Consider the following 16172-nt stretch of genomic DNA (forward strand, 5'->3'; position numbering starts at 1 on the left):
ATTATGTATGGATACAGATGTTTCTACATTTGCATCACAATGGTCAGCTGTGATGCAAATACATCTGCATTTTGAAGCACCAGCTGTTATCTTCAACAAGTTGGCTGAAGCAGAAACAGATCCGGGTCCATGCATTTAAAACTATGTAATCCTCAAGACAGTGGCTTCAGAATAACCACACTGTATGACATAGGAAGAGCTAAAATATTGGATTATATAATATCAAATTCTGTGTATATAGTACAATATTTCTGAATTATGTTTATGCTTTACAAAATTGAAATTTGTGAAAAATTCAGAAAGGTTCATTTCCCCAAAAAACTTCTACTTGAAAATACAATATACCATATAGGCTAGACTTCTGGTGGTGGTAGAGAGTGCCTTCAAGTCATCGCTGACTTATAGCAATCCCCTAGTGGGGTTTTCAATGCAAGAGAATAACAGAGATAGTTTCCCACTGCTTGCTGCTACAACCCTGGTCTTTGCTCCCATCCAATTACTAACCAAGGCCAACCCCACTTAGCTTCTGAGATCAGACAAGATCAGGCTCACTTGGGCTATCCAGGCTAGACTCCTATAGATCATTATATCTAATTCCAAACTTAGATTCAGACTGCAGATCAAAAAATTCCATGCAACGGGAGAGAGGTACAGAAAGGAGAGAATTTTATACAAACCTGGAGGAAATCCCCAGATTTTCAGAAAAATCCCCAAACCCAATATAGAACATTGAGGTATTTTATGCCCCCCGCCCCCCTGGAGAAGTGATAACTAAGCAAAGGTCAATATCACAACAACAAAAATGTTGAATGGGATTTCATGACACTATCTCACAAAATGTCAAGCAAAACCTGGCTGTGACTTGGAACAGAAAGTACACCTTGGGAACCTTATTCTTCAAGGTGACCCCCCAACCCCCCCAAGTACCAACCAGATGACTGGGGGGGGGGTTCTGAATTTATAACAGAAAGAGTGTCCAGCATGCTTTCTGCTCCAAGCCTGTACCCTAAGATGAGAGATGGTGGCCATAACCTTGTACCCTTCCCCACTAATCTTGGCCAGCTAATCGGGGGCCTTGGATCAGAAAGTGTGTCTGCCCTGCTTTCTGCCCCATGCCCAGTTTCCTGCTTCAAGTAGAAAATATACCATGAATGCTTTCCATCCCCCTAAATAACTGTGAGGAGGAGACTTGCATGGGAGGGTAAATGGGTTGTCTCCCCTCCTACTCCTCATGGGTCCCCCGCCAAGATGCATAAGAATGTATTCTGTGTTTGTTGCACATTTCTTTTCTTTAAAAAAGAAAAACACACACCTTTCTCCATTTTTCTGTGTATAAGATATCCTCAACATTAGTTGCCTTTTCAAACTTCTCTGTCTGCAGTATAAAAGGTACAGACTAGTCAATTTGGAACACTGTATAGAAAAATCTATGAAGAGATGTTCATTTTAACCTCCAGGACTATAACAGCTAATTCATTTAAGCTGCCCTTCAAGGAAGACATCAAGGATTAAACGAGAAACATCTGACATTCATTTCCCTGAGGAGTTTTGCTCTATTATTTCCCAGAAGAAACCCGTTTAAAGGCTTAATACAATTTCTTACCTAAGAATTACCTTCATTTTCTATTCCAGATAGGCATCTGCATGCCTATAGACTTTCAAAGTACAGGTTTTTCTGTATCATCTATTCCTACAAGAGATCAAATCTCAGTGGCAAAACAGGGCATGGGAACCCCTACAACAATTACATGAGCCAGTAGGTTAACGTCAATGTATCTAAAAGCCAGTTCTTAACATTGCCTCCCATTCTCACAATATCCATCATACTGCTGTGAGGCCGTGAAACAGGATCCAAGATAACGCTGTATGAAAAGACCAGGCTCAGGGGTGGGTGTGTTGTAATCAGTATATGTGGAGTCCCAGAGCGGGCCATTTTGGCTCACAGAAATGATGTGGGAGGGAAGGCTGAAGTCACCCTCTGTGCCACACATCTCCTTTGCAAAATAATGTATTTGTCACTGTGGCAGAACAGCCCCACTGACCTGATGGCACTGCTCCATCTTGCCTTCCAAAGTGCCCGGGCACCAGTGGCCACCCAAGTCTCTGCCAGGCAATGTCCCACACTCCAGGCTTCCCCTGACCTTTGGAGAGTTTATCACCCCCTCTTTTGGTACACCACTGCTACCACCTGGCTTTTGTAGGAATTACCCCCTAAGAGGACCAGCGCTCCTACCTCTCCTTCTCTGCATTGCCATTCTAAGGCCTCATTTGGTTCCTGAGTCTCTTGCTACTCAGTGCTTGGTTACCACAGGGACTGCTTACTGCACTTGTATGGTGCTGTAAGCTCGGGCATCTTTCAAATGCTGTTCCCACTTTGAGAGGTATGAAACCGGGCTGCATTTTAGCACCACCTCTCTTCAACTTCTATATAAATGACTTGGTCAAATCCCTAAGTAACCAGGCCTTTCAACCTCCAAAATTACAGCAAGGTCAGATGATGCAGCCATCTTGTCAAGGAGCCCAGTTGGGCTCAGAAGAGCACTGCAAGGAAGACTGCAAGGAAGTACAGCACTGCAAGGAAGTCTCTCTTACTATAAATTATCAAAAAACAAAAATAATGGTCTTCGGTAAGAAACAGAAGTCTAGAACCTGGACCATCGATGGCCACTTGATTGAACAGGAACAGACCTTCAAATATCTTGGTGCAGTATTTCATGTCTCCGGTTTTAAAAAAGCACATATTGGGCAAAAGTCAGCTCACAATATACTTAGAGTTCCTCGAACAAAGGGGGGACATTACATCCCTGCTGCCCTAAAACTCTTTAAAGCCAAAACCTTGGCCCAACTCCTATATGGAACCATAATAGGGGCAACATCATCTTCTTTTGCCCTTCTTGAGCATGTCCAATCGAAGTTTCTCAGAGCAGCATTGCAAGTCCCCAATCACATACCAAATGCGTTACTACAACTGGAGGCTGGCATTATCAGAGTGGACACTAAGGTGTGCCTTGCCTCTTTAAATTACTGGCTTAAGATCAACTATTTTCAGCAAGACTTGACCCCATTGCTCCTCCTGGATGAATATCAACCTGAATGGCTTAGGATGGTCCTTTGTAAACTGGTGAGCCATGGTTTTTCACTCTCCATGATTTTAACCGTGGGTTTTGTCTAGACATGGGCACGAATGGAAAAAAAACCCGAACAAGCTGTTCGTTGTTCATTGCCATCCATGAACAACGAACAACAAACAGTAATGAACATGACCCTGTTCACAAACATGTTCATTGTTCATTGTTCATGGCCCTTTAAAGACCCCTTTAAACTAGCAGCTGGCAGGGGGGATTCCCCCCTTCCGCTGGCCAGCTGATAGTTTAAAGGGACCTTTCCTGCCACGTTCAAGGGGTAGGGCCCTTTAAACACCCCACAAACTGACCTTCCCAATGTCCAATACCCACCAAATTTTCAGGGGACATAGTCCTCACTGTCCTCTGAAGACCCCCCCCCCCAAGTTTCAGAGAGATTGCACCCTGGGAAAGGCATGATCCATGGGTCCCCCCCTCTTTGCTGTCATTTTCTCTTCACAGTGGCAAAAACGGGACTCTCTTCTGGAAGTCCTTTGAAGGGTTAAAGCCAGAAGGAAAGCCAGAAGGAGTTCAGTCCCTGCCTCCAGTTGCCAAGGGAATTGATTGCAGGTGCCAGACTGTCTGGCTTGACGAACGGCTGACGAAGGCAATGAAGGAGGCTTGCAACGGCCTCTTGTTCGTTTACAATGGGGCCTCATGAACGGCTTGTTCACGAGCAGACGAAGGGGCTGTTTGTGGTTTTTTTCTGTTCGTAATGCTGTTCGTGCCCGTGTCTATTTTTGATCAGGCAAAACAGACTGTAAAACAAAGGATATTGGACACTGAATGCCAGCTTGATTTAGGAAGAGTCCCTACTTTTTTGTCCCCTATGAACACCAGATATATAGTCAAACCGGCTGCCTATCTGTCCCTCTTGAAGGTGCATAGTCATAGGAGGGCCTTTACATTCACAAGGTGTGCTGCACTTCCCTCTGCTGTTTTAGATGGACAGTTTAACAGAATTCCCTATAAGAAAAGGCTTTGCCCCTGCAATGAAGGGGAGATTGAGACTGTAGCTCATGTTCTTCTACGTTGCCCATTCTATCAAGATGCTCGCATCAAGCTCATCACCCCTTTGATCAATAGAATACCTGGAAGAATAAGCTTGGAATATGTTAGGCCACTTCTAGAAGATGGAAATCCGACAACTACAGCCTCAGTCACAAAATTTTATGCCGCAGCCTATACAATCCGTCAGATGCTTTCATTATCAGGGTTTATGTAAATGCTACCCTTCTATATTACTGTTTTAATTAACTATTTTAATTTTGTGCTATTTTTACTAATAATTTTAACTTCATAATTTTGTAATATTCTCTCTATGTTGGTCTTTGACTGTATAATAAATTTGTTTGTTTGTTTACTGCACTTGCATAGCACGGAGGGATTGGCAAGTTGCCAATACACCACCCTCTTCTACTAGTGCCCGTTTAAATAGCAGATTTGAGTACACAGAGCACCTACCTTTAGGAATTTACCTGGCTGTTTCTCAAGGCCACCTAAACTCTAAATTATTGTTAACTGCACAATATATAACAACAACACTGCAAAATAGACACATGCATTTGTCACAAGCCTATTTACACTGGCCATGATTTTTCTTCTGCAGTGTTGTGCAGTGATTAAAGTTTCCGATTAAGATCTGGGAGACCCGGCTTTGAATGCCCACTTTGCTATGAATGCTTGCTCAGTGACCTTGCTCTACCTCTCTCAGCTTCACCTACTTTGCAGGGTTGTTGCTGTGAGGGTAAAATGGAGGAGGGAAGAAAAATGGATCTCCATTGGAGAGCAAAATCAAGGTATAGCTAAAGAAATAAATACATGAGAATGTTTCAAAGAGCAAACATAAAGCATTTGAAGAGGTATTGATAACTATTGAAGAAGGACTGAAAACATCTGTAAAGAGCCATGGATCTGGAACCAGAGACCCCAGCAATGGGACCTGGGAATATTACCCTCAGCACCCCCATGACAGTTTGCTGGGGAGGAGCTGCTGTTCTCTACTTTACTTCAGCACCACCTGTGCTGATTTGAGGAGGATACAATCCAACATACAGCTGTCAGCAACAAGATCCTTTGATAAGATGGCACACCTGGCTGCATGGGAAACATGCTTAGGCTGGGTGCCACTTTTTGCCTCACTGCACGGAGGGAGAGACAGCCTTACATTCATGGGCATCCAGGCTTTGGGAGGTGGGGCCTGGCCCTATAAAGGGTGGCTCTGCCTCTGTAGTGCTCACTCAGCTTTGAAAGCTCAGCCCACCCACTGCACCCTGTGGCAGTACAGGATTAGCTGGTTGCTGGTTACTAGGGCCAGTTAGGAATTTTTTCTCCTTTTTCCAAATTGGCACAGGGAAGGGGTGTTTTTTGCCTACCTTGTACTGTCTTGTAGGAGTGGTATTTGGAGTGGTGGAACTGTAACCTAGGTCCCTGGCAGGTTAGATTTGGGTAGACAGAGCGGGCCGGTGAGCACCCGGTGGCACCTCCTCATTGGTGGGGAATAGGGGTCTGTCAGGGATCAGCTGGCAGGCTGTATGGCTGCCAGCTGAGAGGGCAGGCACAAGTCCTTCCCTCTGTCTTCACGTCTAGGGTGTATGGAGCTTTAAGGGGGGAATCATTTGCCTGACCGGCCGGGTTACAGCCATTCACATGGATGGCTTGCACCTGGGGCAGGGGTGACTCACCCAGACAGGTCGAGGAGGAGGTCCAGGGTGATCCCTTGGTCCTGACCTGTACCGCTAGTGATGCCCTTGCCGTTATTAAGTTTAATGTTGGTCAATAAATGGCCCAAATGTATACCCAAGCCTTGTGTCTGTCTCTTCATTCCGAATGGGGGGGGGGAGGTTACCCACAGGGTTTCTGGCTTCGGCCAGGTTAGTCTGAGCAATTCCTCACTCAGGAATGGAACGAATGGACTACCTGCTTACTGGGTACCTGCTTGCTTCCAAGCCAGCAGCCTGGACAGATTCTTTGCTGAGAGAACTAGAAAAGATGGTGCAGTTCCAGGCCAACTTTAGCAGTTCCAATATCTCAGAATTTTCAAGAAGTCTTTAGAATGCTGCCCTTCAGAATTTTCAAAGTGCAGCAGTACATTTTCTCTCTGATCCTTAAAACAGCCCTGTAAGTAAGGCCAGCATTCTTATCCTCATTGTGAAGCAATTATCAGTTTACTTTTGCTGGTAATGCCTGACCTAACTTACTGCTTTAAACATGACTGCTGCATAGACCTCCCATTTACTTACCCCAAGTGGGAAATTACTCACCCCTAACCCCAATTTCTCACTCCCAAGGAATTGAGGAGCAGGAGAAAAAATGGCCAGATAGTGTCATTCTAGCAATGTCTCCTAGTCTCTATAGTAAAGACCATAGAGACTAGAGGAGGCAGCCTACAGTGTCACCTAAATGTAACATTACATTTTCTGCAAACTCTACCTTCTCCAGGCAGCTCAACCCCAAATCTCCCAGCATTTGCTGAGGTTGTGTTGGGAAGTAAAACCCTAGTTCTGTACTGCATTAACAGAAAAACTCTAGGCCATACCAATATATCTTTGTGAAATAGGGTATCAAAGCTTCCCCATGTGTATTCACCATTGGCAAACAGCTATAGAAGCATTCCGGATCTGTGAAGTTTCCATTTTCTTTTTACCTCCCTGCTATTTCCACATGTCTTTAAAGCACACTGCCAGATTTTCATTAAAATCGACATATGTTAAATGTAATCTGTAACGACATATCAGACGGGAGATTTCGGAATCCTTTTTAGCATCTCGTCAGTGTTACCCCCAGTGAGTTGCAGACACACTCTGCCACTGAGAAGCCAGGCACAGTCGACCAGTCTCTTGAGGCTTCCAGGAGAAAATTAGTTTTGAATAATAATTTCCTCTGCAATGTTGTGTCTGACATTTGGGATGTACAACTGTACCATCTGGACTATGATAACAAAACCTCATAAAGAACCTGATAAGGAAGAGAGATGTAGAGGATTGGAACTGTTGCTCTCCGGAAAGCACATTGATCCTTCCAGCAACTATGTGAATTTCATAATAAGGACACATAGATAATGCAGGTCATAGAAGGAAAATATGGCAGGATTTCCCTAGAAAACCCTACTGTTTTCTAAGTTCTTCCCTCCCTTATTACAGCATCTGCCATTTTGTGTCTCTCCTCTGACATGTAAAATGAGTCAGGATGTGTGTGTTTCAGAGCAAACATTTCTTAGCCTTTTTTTTGTCTCCTTCCAAATGAGACGTGAATTTGCAAAACGGCATACAAATGCCACCATTAATCCTCCACTCAGATGAGAGGCAGCTCAGGTGGGGCTGCACGGGTCTCCAATGAGAAATTGTGCTAGTCTTTTCAAAGCTTTTTTTTTTTTTGCTTCTCTACTCCTCAGAGCCTGAACAGAAACTCCCAAACTTGTTTCAAAACGTAGTTTGCAGTGAAATCCACTGGCAGCTCTGTAACCAGGAGAAGTTCTACAGCATGTTATCTTGTGCGCCCCCTTTCCTGAGCTGTGGGAAACCAACAGTAGCCTTCATGGGATAATTTTTTTAAAAGACTTGTAATGTCTTTCTAATAATCTGTGTAATAAAAATGTGCAGACTGATAAGAGATTATGAAAGTACAAACCAAAAGTACTGAAACAGGGTGTTCTAGTATCAAAAGTAACAACACACTGGACTCCCAAAATCCAAATCGGTTTACTTCAGGCCAGATGCTAATGTGATATTTCTTTGCGGCTTGACTGGCAGCCAAGGGAGACTCATATTTCAGACAATTAAAAAGCAGCTGCCCATTGTCTTCCATCAATGAACAGGTCACACCCAGTCCTATGTACTCCTGGTAGGGTTTCCCAGCCTGTGCCTGGCAATCCAGGGAGCTTTTGGAAGTGGGATATGGGGAGGGACAATATGGCGGGATGTAGTGACATCACATTTGGGTAAATGTGGTGGCCAAAATGCGGCTCGGAAGCCACATGTGGCTCTTCTAGACATATTGTGCGGCTCCCAGTGGTCTCTGAGTATTGCCAAGGCCATACATTTTAGTTTAGTTTAGTTTATTTTCCTCCCTTCCTTCCCTCCCTTACCTCTTTTCTTTCCATGTCTTTCCCTCCCTCCCTTTCCTTCTCTCTTTCCATGTCTTTCCCTCCTTTTTCCTTTTTCCCTTCCTTCCTTCTTTCTTTCCATGTCTTTCATATTTTCAGTAAAAATGTTGGGGTTGCTAGGTCTGACTCAGAAAATATCTGGGGACTTTAAGGGTGAAGCCTAGCAAGGATGTGATATCACTTACAAGTCAAAAAGAGGATGTGATGTCACTTCCAAGTAAAAAAAAAAAGACATCACAAAAGTGATGTCACTTCCAAGTCAAAGGTCAGGTGATGGCTCTTCCCAAGCCACACCCCTTCTGCTGATGTCATACTATACCAAAACTCCACCTCTTTCTGTGATGTCACTTTCAGGACACTCCCCCAAACCTACTTCTTAATCTGAAATCACTTCAATGCATCACGTCTTGCGGCTCTCAAATATCTGACGTTTATTCTATGTGGCTCTTGTATTAAGCAAGTTTGGCCACCCCTGCTATATCACATGCTGCTCTAGGAATTCCCCTAATCTCTATGGCAAGGACCACAGTGATTGGGGAAATTCCTAGAGTGTTGCAGATGTGGCAAACAGAAGCAACTTTGCAGAGTCTGAAATACCACCTCTGGCCCCATTTTATCCTACAACAAATGTGGGCAGAGTGAGAGAGAGCTGGCGGGGGGTGGGAGATGGCTTGCCATGATGGGCAATCTGGTAAACCTAGGCCCTGGGCATAAACAAAAAGCAAACAACATTGCCCTTTTCAAAAATGTTTCAACTTTATGAAATTTGTTCGCTAACAGTTGTATGTGTCATCCTGCCCTGCCATCAGTCTAGTTTGTGGTCACTTGCTTAATCCTTTAATGCTTCTCCTGTGGAATGGAAGGAGGAGGAATGAAGTTCACCCCATCCTCCTCCATTCCCCTGGCTTGCTCCCCCATTGCCTGAAGCAAACACCGGCTGGTCTACAGCGGACTTGCTCCACTTTGAGGGTTAGCCTTTAAAGGAGGTACAACTTGGGTCTTGCAAGACAATGGGCCTTCCTCCGACAGCTGAAGAACTATTTGCCAATAGCTGCTGCTTCATCCTTCCCTGTTTTAACTTTGTAACTGCCTTCCCTTCAGACAGACAATGTAGTTTTCTCTCTGCCAAATGTTGTTTATGAGCAGTTCTGAGCAGAACCAGAACATAGCCACCCAATTGGGTGACTGGCTGGCCCGCCAGGTGTTCACTTCCACACACACCCCATTCCATGACAATAGGGAGTACCAATCCCCCATAAACAACCAGCTTTCTTTTCACAAAAATGCATGTGCACATATTTAGACCCGAAACGCCACATTTACATCATTAAATGTCATATTTATATTATATATCATAAATGTCATGTTTAGACAAAGCGGTTTACAACATTCGAAAATACACGTTCAGCTTCTTCTTACATTCCCCTTCTCTGATCCTATTACCCACTATGGAACATGATTTTATCATAATCCACCTATTCCAGATATCTTAGAACCTCTCCTCCTGCCCATCATTTTGTACCTGCTTAAAGGCCGTTTTCACACACGTTGAATAATGCACTTTCAATGCACTTTAGTTATCCTTTAGAAGTGGATTTTGTGTTTCACACGTGAAAACCCAGTTCCAAATGATCACTAAAGAGCATTGAAAGTGCATTATCCAATGTGAGTGGAAGCAGCCATAGTATACCCACATCGTTACTATGATTCTTCAACAGAGCCTTCCTAAGCAAAATTACACCCTTCTCATGAAAGCCAGAGGTGTTAGAAAGGTGTAACTCTGCTGTGGATGACAGTGCAGAAGACTTACGTTGCCCTAAATGGACACATGCATGAAAAAGGCACAGTGCAGAGAAATGTTGCAGATATTTGCATTGCCCACCTATGTAATATTTGTGTCTCTTCTTTGATGCCTCACAGGCATTTATTCTAAGCAGGAAGGAGCAATATTTCGCAGAAGATAAATAAATAGCACACAAAGATCTATTTGATTTGTCTTTCTCGCTCTCTGTCAATATTAACTAGGTTAATTAACAAGATCTTTATGTTTCTTATGGGTAAGCTTCTGAGCCCCTGCGATAGCACTCACAGCAACCTGGCATTCAGGATCCTCATATTGCGACGCGACTCTGAGTCCCAAGAGACCTGCTCTTCTACAGTATACTAAATCTCCAGTTGCAGCAAATTCACCGGGGGGATGAAATTGCTTCTGAATAAGCAAGAGATGCTTCAGTCCCTTTCCGAGTCAGATCATCAGTATTTTAATCTTGTGCCCTGACAGCAAAGCACTTCATTTGGAGAAAGAGGAATAAAGCCTTTAAGAACTGTCGCCTGTGCTGTTTCAAAGCAGTCAACTGAAAAAGCTTTGGAGGGATTTATTTACTCAAAAATGATGTGGATAGTTGTTCTTCAATGAGGTGGTGGGGACATCCTCCTGGATCTGGTCAAGAGACCACGAGGAGCTACAACGGACCTCCATGTACAGCTTTGCTAACAAATGCCACTTAACATACCATCAACTCTCATGACTGTTAACACTCTAGTTGAGTTGCCCTGAACATCTATTGTTAGCAACCCAAAGAGAAACACTTGAAAATCTCTCTGCTGGATTTCGTTGAACCATAGACTTGGAAGGTAGCCTAAGGGTCATCTAGTTTGGAAGGTAGCCTAAGGGTCATCTGCTTACACAACCTCCTGCACAATGCAGGTGAGTCACAGCTACCCCCCTCCCACCTCTCCTGATAACTCTTGCTGAATGCCCTGAGGAAGGCAAAAAACCTGTGCCAGGATGCCTGATCAATCTGGCTGGGGGAAAATTCCTTCCTGACTTCAAAGGGGCAATTGGCCATACTCCGGGCACATAAGAAAGAGCTAGCACCAGCTCATCCCTTCACTCTCTCCCTCTCCCAATCCACCTAAATTCATACTGAGTCACAGAATTGTCATCCAGTGGCCATCTAGCCTCTTTTTACATGTCTCCAAAGAAGGAGAGGCCATCATTTTCTGAGGAAGCCTGTTTCTTTGAGGAACTGCTGTAACTGTCAGGAAGTTGTTCCTAATGTTTAGCTGAAAACTCTTTGGGTCTGATTTTAACCTGTTGGCTCTGGTCCGACCCTTTGGAGCCACAGAAAACAACTCCACTCCATCCTCTACGTGAGAGCCCTTCAAATATTTGAAGATGGCAATCATACTGCCTCTCAGTCATCTCCTCTCCAGGCTAAACATACTGAACTCCTTCAACCTTTCCTCATAGGACTTGGTCTTCAGACCGCTCGCCATCTTTGTAGCCCTCCTCTGGACATGTTCCAGCCTGTCAACATCCTTCTTAAACTGTGGTGCTCAGAACTGAACACAGCAGTCAAAATGAGGTCAAAGCAGAACAGAATAAACTGATACCATTATTTCATGTGATCTGAACATTATACTTCTGTTGATACAGCCCAAAATCACATTGGCCTTTCTAGTTGTGTCATCACACTGCTGATTCATGTTCAGTGTTTGGTCTACTAAGACCCTTAAGTCCTTTTGACATGTACTACTGCCAAGACAAGCCTCACCCATCCTATAATTACGCATTTGATTTTTTTCTACCTAAATGCAGAACTTTACATTTATCCCAGTTAAAATTCATTTTGCTAGTTTTAGTCCAGTTTTCCATCCTGTTCTTGATCCTATCATCTACTGTATTAACTACTGCTCTCAGTTTAGTATCATCTGCCACTATCTCTTCATCCGAGTCATTTATAAGGATGTTAAACAATGTAGGACCCAGGATGGATTCCTGAGATTTCCACACACCAAAAGAGAATCACTGTTAAAGACTCTGGCTGATTCTGCACACGTTGGATAATGCACTTCCAATCCTCTTTATAGATCATTTGGAATGGATTTTTTCATGTGCGGAACAAAAAATCCACCTCAAACGATTGATAAAGTGCATTGAAAGTGCATTATCCAACGTGTGGGGAATCAGCCTTTTGCTGGTTACTGTAAATTTTCAGAAATAACTGCAAAAGATAATCTAATAATGCATGCAGAAGACCAATACAGGAATCCTACAGGCTTGCAAAGTATTTTGCATCTTTATCCTGCCAGGCTCGTTGCATGCTTTTTTAATCTGTCAAGCGGCAATTAATGAATTAATTAAAACTCTTGCTTACCGATCAATAATGGCACACATGTCGATGCTGACATTGGCGAAGTTTCCCAGCTTCCCTTGCTCCACTGCGTGCAAATCCACCAGCTGATCATCCACATGAATAAGCTGCATGCAACCTTGGAAGGAGAGCTGGAGAACAGGGCGCTCAAAGTCATTCATCTGTGTCAGGAAACCTGTTTTCAAGAACACAGATAAAAAGAGGGATATGGTTATATTTGAGAGATTATTCAAGTTGTGCATTTTTATTCATCGTTCCTTCGAGACCATCTCCTCTTGCCTTTGTATGCCTCCCTGCCCTGCCCTGCAAAAAAATTGGGGTGAAAAAAAATGCTATTTTCAAAGGAGGACAGAGAAGGAAGATTACAAAATGCAGGCAATGCCTTTGTGGTTCAATTGACAGCCAATGGTTAGGACTCAAGTTTCAAGCTTACTAGAAAACACAATGGTATCTTTGTTAGAGATTTCGTGCTGCTAATCAAAATAACATTGCATGAGAAATTTCATGTTGCCGATACAGAACAGAATGGGAATACCCACTTAGGATAAAATCTTGGTTGATGTAATGGAAGAACACATTATGGTTTTATAAACGAAAACAAAAAGCACTGCCATAGGGCAGCATCCTCCATTCTTCCATGACCTCATATTTTTAATAGCCTTTCTTAACAATCAATAGTTTACAAAGGAACAGGACATTTGGCCCCTCATGCTCCAGAAAAAAAGAAACAACGAGCCGTCTTTACTAATCCTGATATGCAGACTTGCTCTTCTTTAGTCATGCTGATTCAGACTGCTTGCTGACTTAATCCGATGATGACAGAGCGCTGTTTCGTCATTCTCTGCCCAGAAGGCTTTTCTTGCACAAGTCAAATTGAAATTGAAAATGGTGCAGCTCCCATTCATTTCAGAAAGGCTTGCAACAGAAAACTTCCCAATCGATGGTGCCCCTTTGCCACTAATGGACGTTTCTGTGCATGTAAATTTTTCAGCAGAACAAACTGGAACCTCCAAGGCTGTTTCACATCAAGAAAAAAAACAGGGGACGGGACTTAAGCCCCTTCTTAATGTGTGCCATGGCCCCAGCTTGAACTGGGCTCACACTCACAGGGGAAGCATAGCATTTCCACATTAACAAGCAGAAATACAATCCAAACTATTTAGATGCCCCCTTGCTGGCAGTCTTCAAGATCAGCTGGATGAATACTTGTCGGGGATACTTTTGACTGTTCCTGCATTGGGCATGCGGTTGGATTAGATGGTCTGTATGGCCCCTTTCAACCCTATGATTCTACAGTTCTAAGCAGAGATAGGCATGAACCGAAAAAAACCTGAATCATGTGGTTTGTGGTTCGTCAAATTTCACGAACCATGAACCATAAACTTTCACAAACCTGCCCCTGGTTCGCGAACTGGTTCATTTGGTTCATGAAAACATCACATCTAGGTTAGAAAATCATCACTTCTGGGCCAGCAGAAGGTCACTTCCGGGCCAGCAGAAGTTCACTTCTGGGTTAGCAGCAGGTCTGCAGGAAGTCCATCCCTTGTTGCCTCGGAAACTGATTGATTGGCACCAGGCTGTCTGCAGTGAAGAACCAAAAAATGAACCAAACAAACCAGCCTAAAAGTTCAAGGCAGAAATGGGATCTGACAAACCATGGTTCACGAACCACAAACTGGCCTGCTTCGTGCTTAATTTTGGTTCGTATTTTGGTTCGTGCCTATCTCTAGTTCTAAGTACTGCTCCCCATCCTGCCGGTTGCCAGGGACACCTGGCGACCCTAGACCCACCCCTGTGGTAGCCATTTTGTGATGGTGTCCACCAGTCTTTCTCAAAATCCCGAAAGAGCTCACAAGAGGGGTCATATTCCTCTTGTGGGGGTGGGGGATCCCCACCACCTCCTACCATTGCCCACCACTGCTCTGAGTGGGGGTGGGAGAAAATTTCTTAAAAACGTGGAACATTTTTTGCAGCACTATTTCACTACCAGTAAACTGGAAGCAACATAGGGTAACTCTAAGAATTTCTGGAAACTCTGCAATGATTCCTAGAGCAGCGATGTCATCTCCTTTTTTAAAAACTGGTATTGACCTCTTGTAGGCCTCTTCATATCCATGCCTGCAGCCCTCCCATGGATGTCAGGAATTACCCACAAGTGCTACAATGCGGAATTGGACTTTCTGGGAAATAAAGTCAAGATATTGAAGGACGTTCCATTTTTAGTTCGGAAGAGAAGATTTAAATACAAGAAGTTGGCAGCTCTTTTGAGGGAATATGACATAAAGTACAAATGGCTACTCCCGGAAGGAATCGGGTTTAGTTATAAAGATCAAGCCCACAAGATTAATTCGGAAGATCAGCTAGGGGATTTTGTGGATAAAAATCCAGAATTTGGACCAGATACCAAGCAAAAAGAAGAGGATCCGAAGCCTGAAGGGAGGGGGGAGGCAATGAGCGCTCCAGCGGTAGTTGCACAGAGGGAATTGCGTCCGAGGCCCAGGGGAGGGAAAAAGATTTAATTTGAACTGTAATTTGTAATTTGTATGATCAACCACTCCGTCACTACTTTATTAAGCTATTTTTTTTACTATGGCAGTATGAAGGGAAAGCATTGAAATGTAGCGTTTAGTGTTTGTAGGTTACCTTCCCCTTTTTTTCCACCCCCCCTTTCCCTTTCTCTTTTTTCTCCCTTCTTTCCCTTCCCTTGTGCTATTGTAGTCCTTTGTAGTTACTGTCATTGTAGTTTTGTATGTTAGATATTGGAAAAAAAAAAAGGAATTACCCACAAGTGCAAAACTGTATGGACCAGTAGCACAGTGATACAGCATGAGCCACTGTAATGATGCACTTTAATGCTATACAAAATCCCACTGCTTGGTGGTTCTTTTGTTTTTGGCAGCCCTTTGGAATGCTCCTCAAAGGTCCTCTCCTGGTCTCCTTTTCTAAATATTGCAAACCCCTGTTGTTCAGATGGGCCTTTGGCAGCAACCAAGAATCCTGTTATGTGTTCAACAACTCTCATGTTTGTCTTATCCTTTGTGACTGCTTCTCTCCTGCATCTGGCTTCCTGTCTTTAAGAACTGAATAACGTGATCAAACATAACCAACTTCTGTTTTTCTGCAACAGAAAATTAAATGCAAAGAGGTAGCCGGTCAGTCTCTGATAGCAAAATACAACAAAAGTCCAGTGGCACCTTAAAGACGAATGCTGTGAGTCTTTAAGATGCCGCTAAACATTTTTAATTGAATATTTGCCAATTGAGGGTGCCATTATTTCTACTACCTTCTAATTACCTGTGGTTCATATAGTAATTAGGCACACTGAGGCGACGTATTGCTACTCCTGCCCTCTAGAGGATTTAGTATTTGAACTCAACACACCATCTTCCTTAAAAAGAATGGCACTTAAAATATCTCTGTGATCTCTGTAACTCTGCATTTGATGCAAAACAAATGTATTTCTCTTTTGGCTCCAGTTTGGCAAGCAATTTCCTTGTCGAGCAGAGGAAACAATAGGAAGAATACCTCCCTGCTCTGGTCAGCTTCTTTATATGAGAAAGGTGGGCCTCCTCTGTTCTGTGCATCCATCTTGCTGACTTATGGTGACCCCTGGCACATTTTCATGGCAAGAGACTATCAGAGGTGGTTTGCCATTGCCTGCCTCTGCAACCCTGGCCTTCCTTGGAGGTCTCCCATCCAATTACCAACCAAGACTGATCCTGTTTTGCTTCTGAGATCTGACCAGATCAGGCTCTCCCAGGCTATCCACATCATTACAGGCCATACGAG

General features: G+C 43.6%; 1 protein-coding gene across 1 annotated transcript in view; it reads right to left on the minus strand.

The window, feature by feature from the left end:
* Positions 1-16172, minus strand: part of CNTNAP2 (contactin associated protein 2) — a 1091545-nt gene that overhangs the window by 548830 nt on the left and 526543 nt on the right. The window contains exon 10 of the mRNA XM_054990911.1: positions 12387-12558. Coding sequence (XP_054846886.1) covers positions 12387-12558 — 172 coding nt within the window. The remainder of the gene's footprint in view (positions 1-12386; positions 12559-16172) is intronic.

Source organism: Eublepharis macularius, chromosome 11, assembly GCF_028583425.1.
Source record: "Eublepharis macularius isolate TG4126 chromosome 11, MPM_Emac_v1.0, whole genome shotgun sequence".
Classification (NCBI taxonomy): domain Eukaryota; kingdom Metazoa; phylum Chordata; class Lepidosauria; order Squamata; family Eublepharidae; genus Eublepharis; species Eublepharis macularius.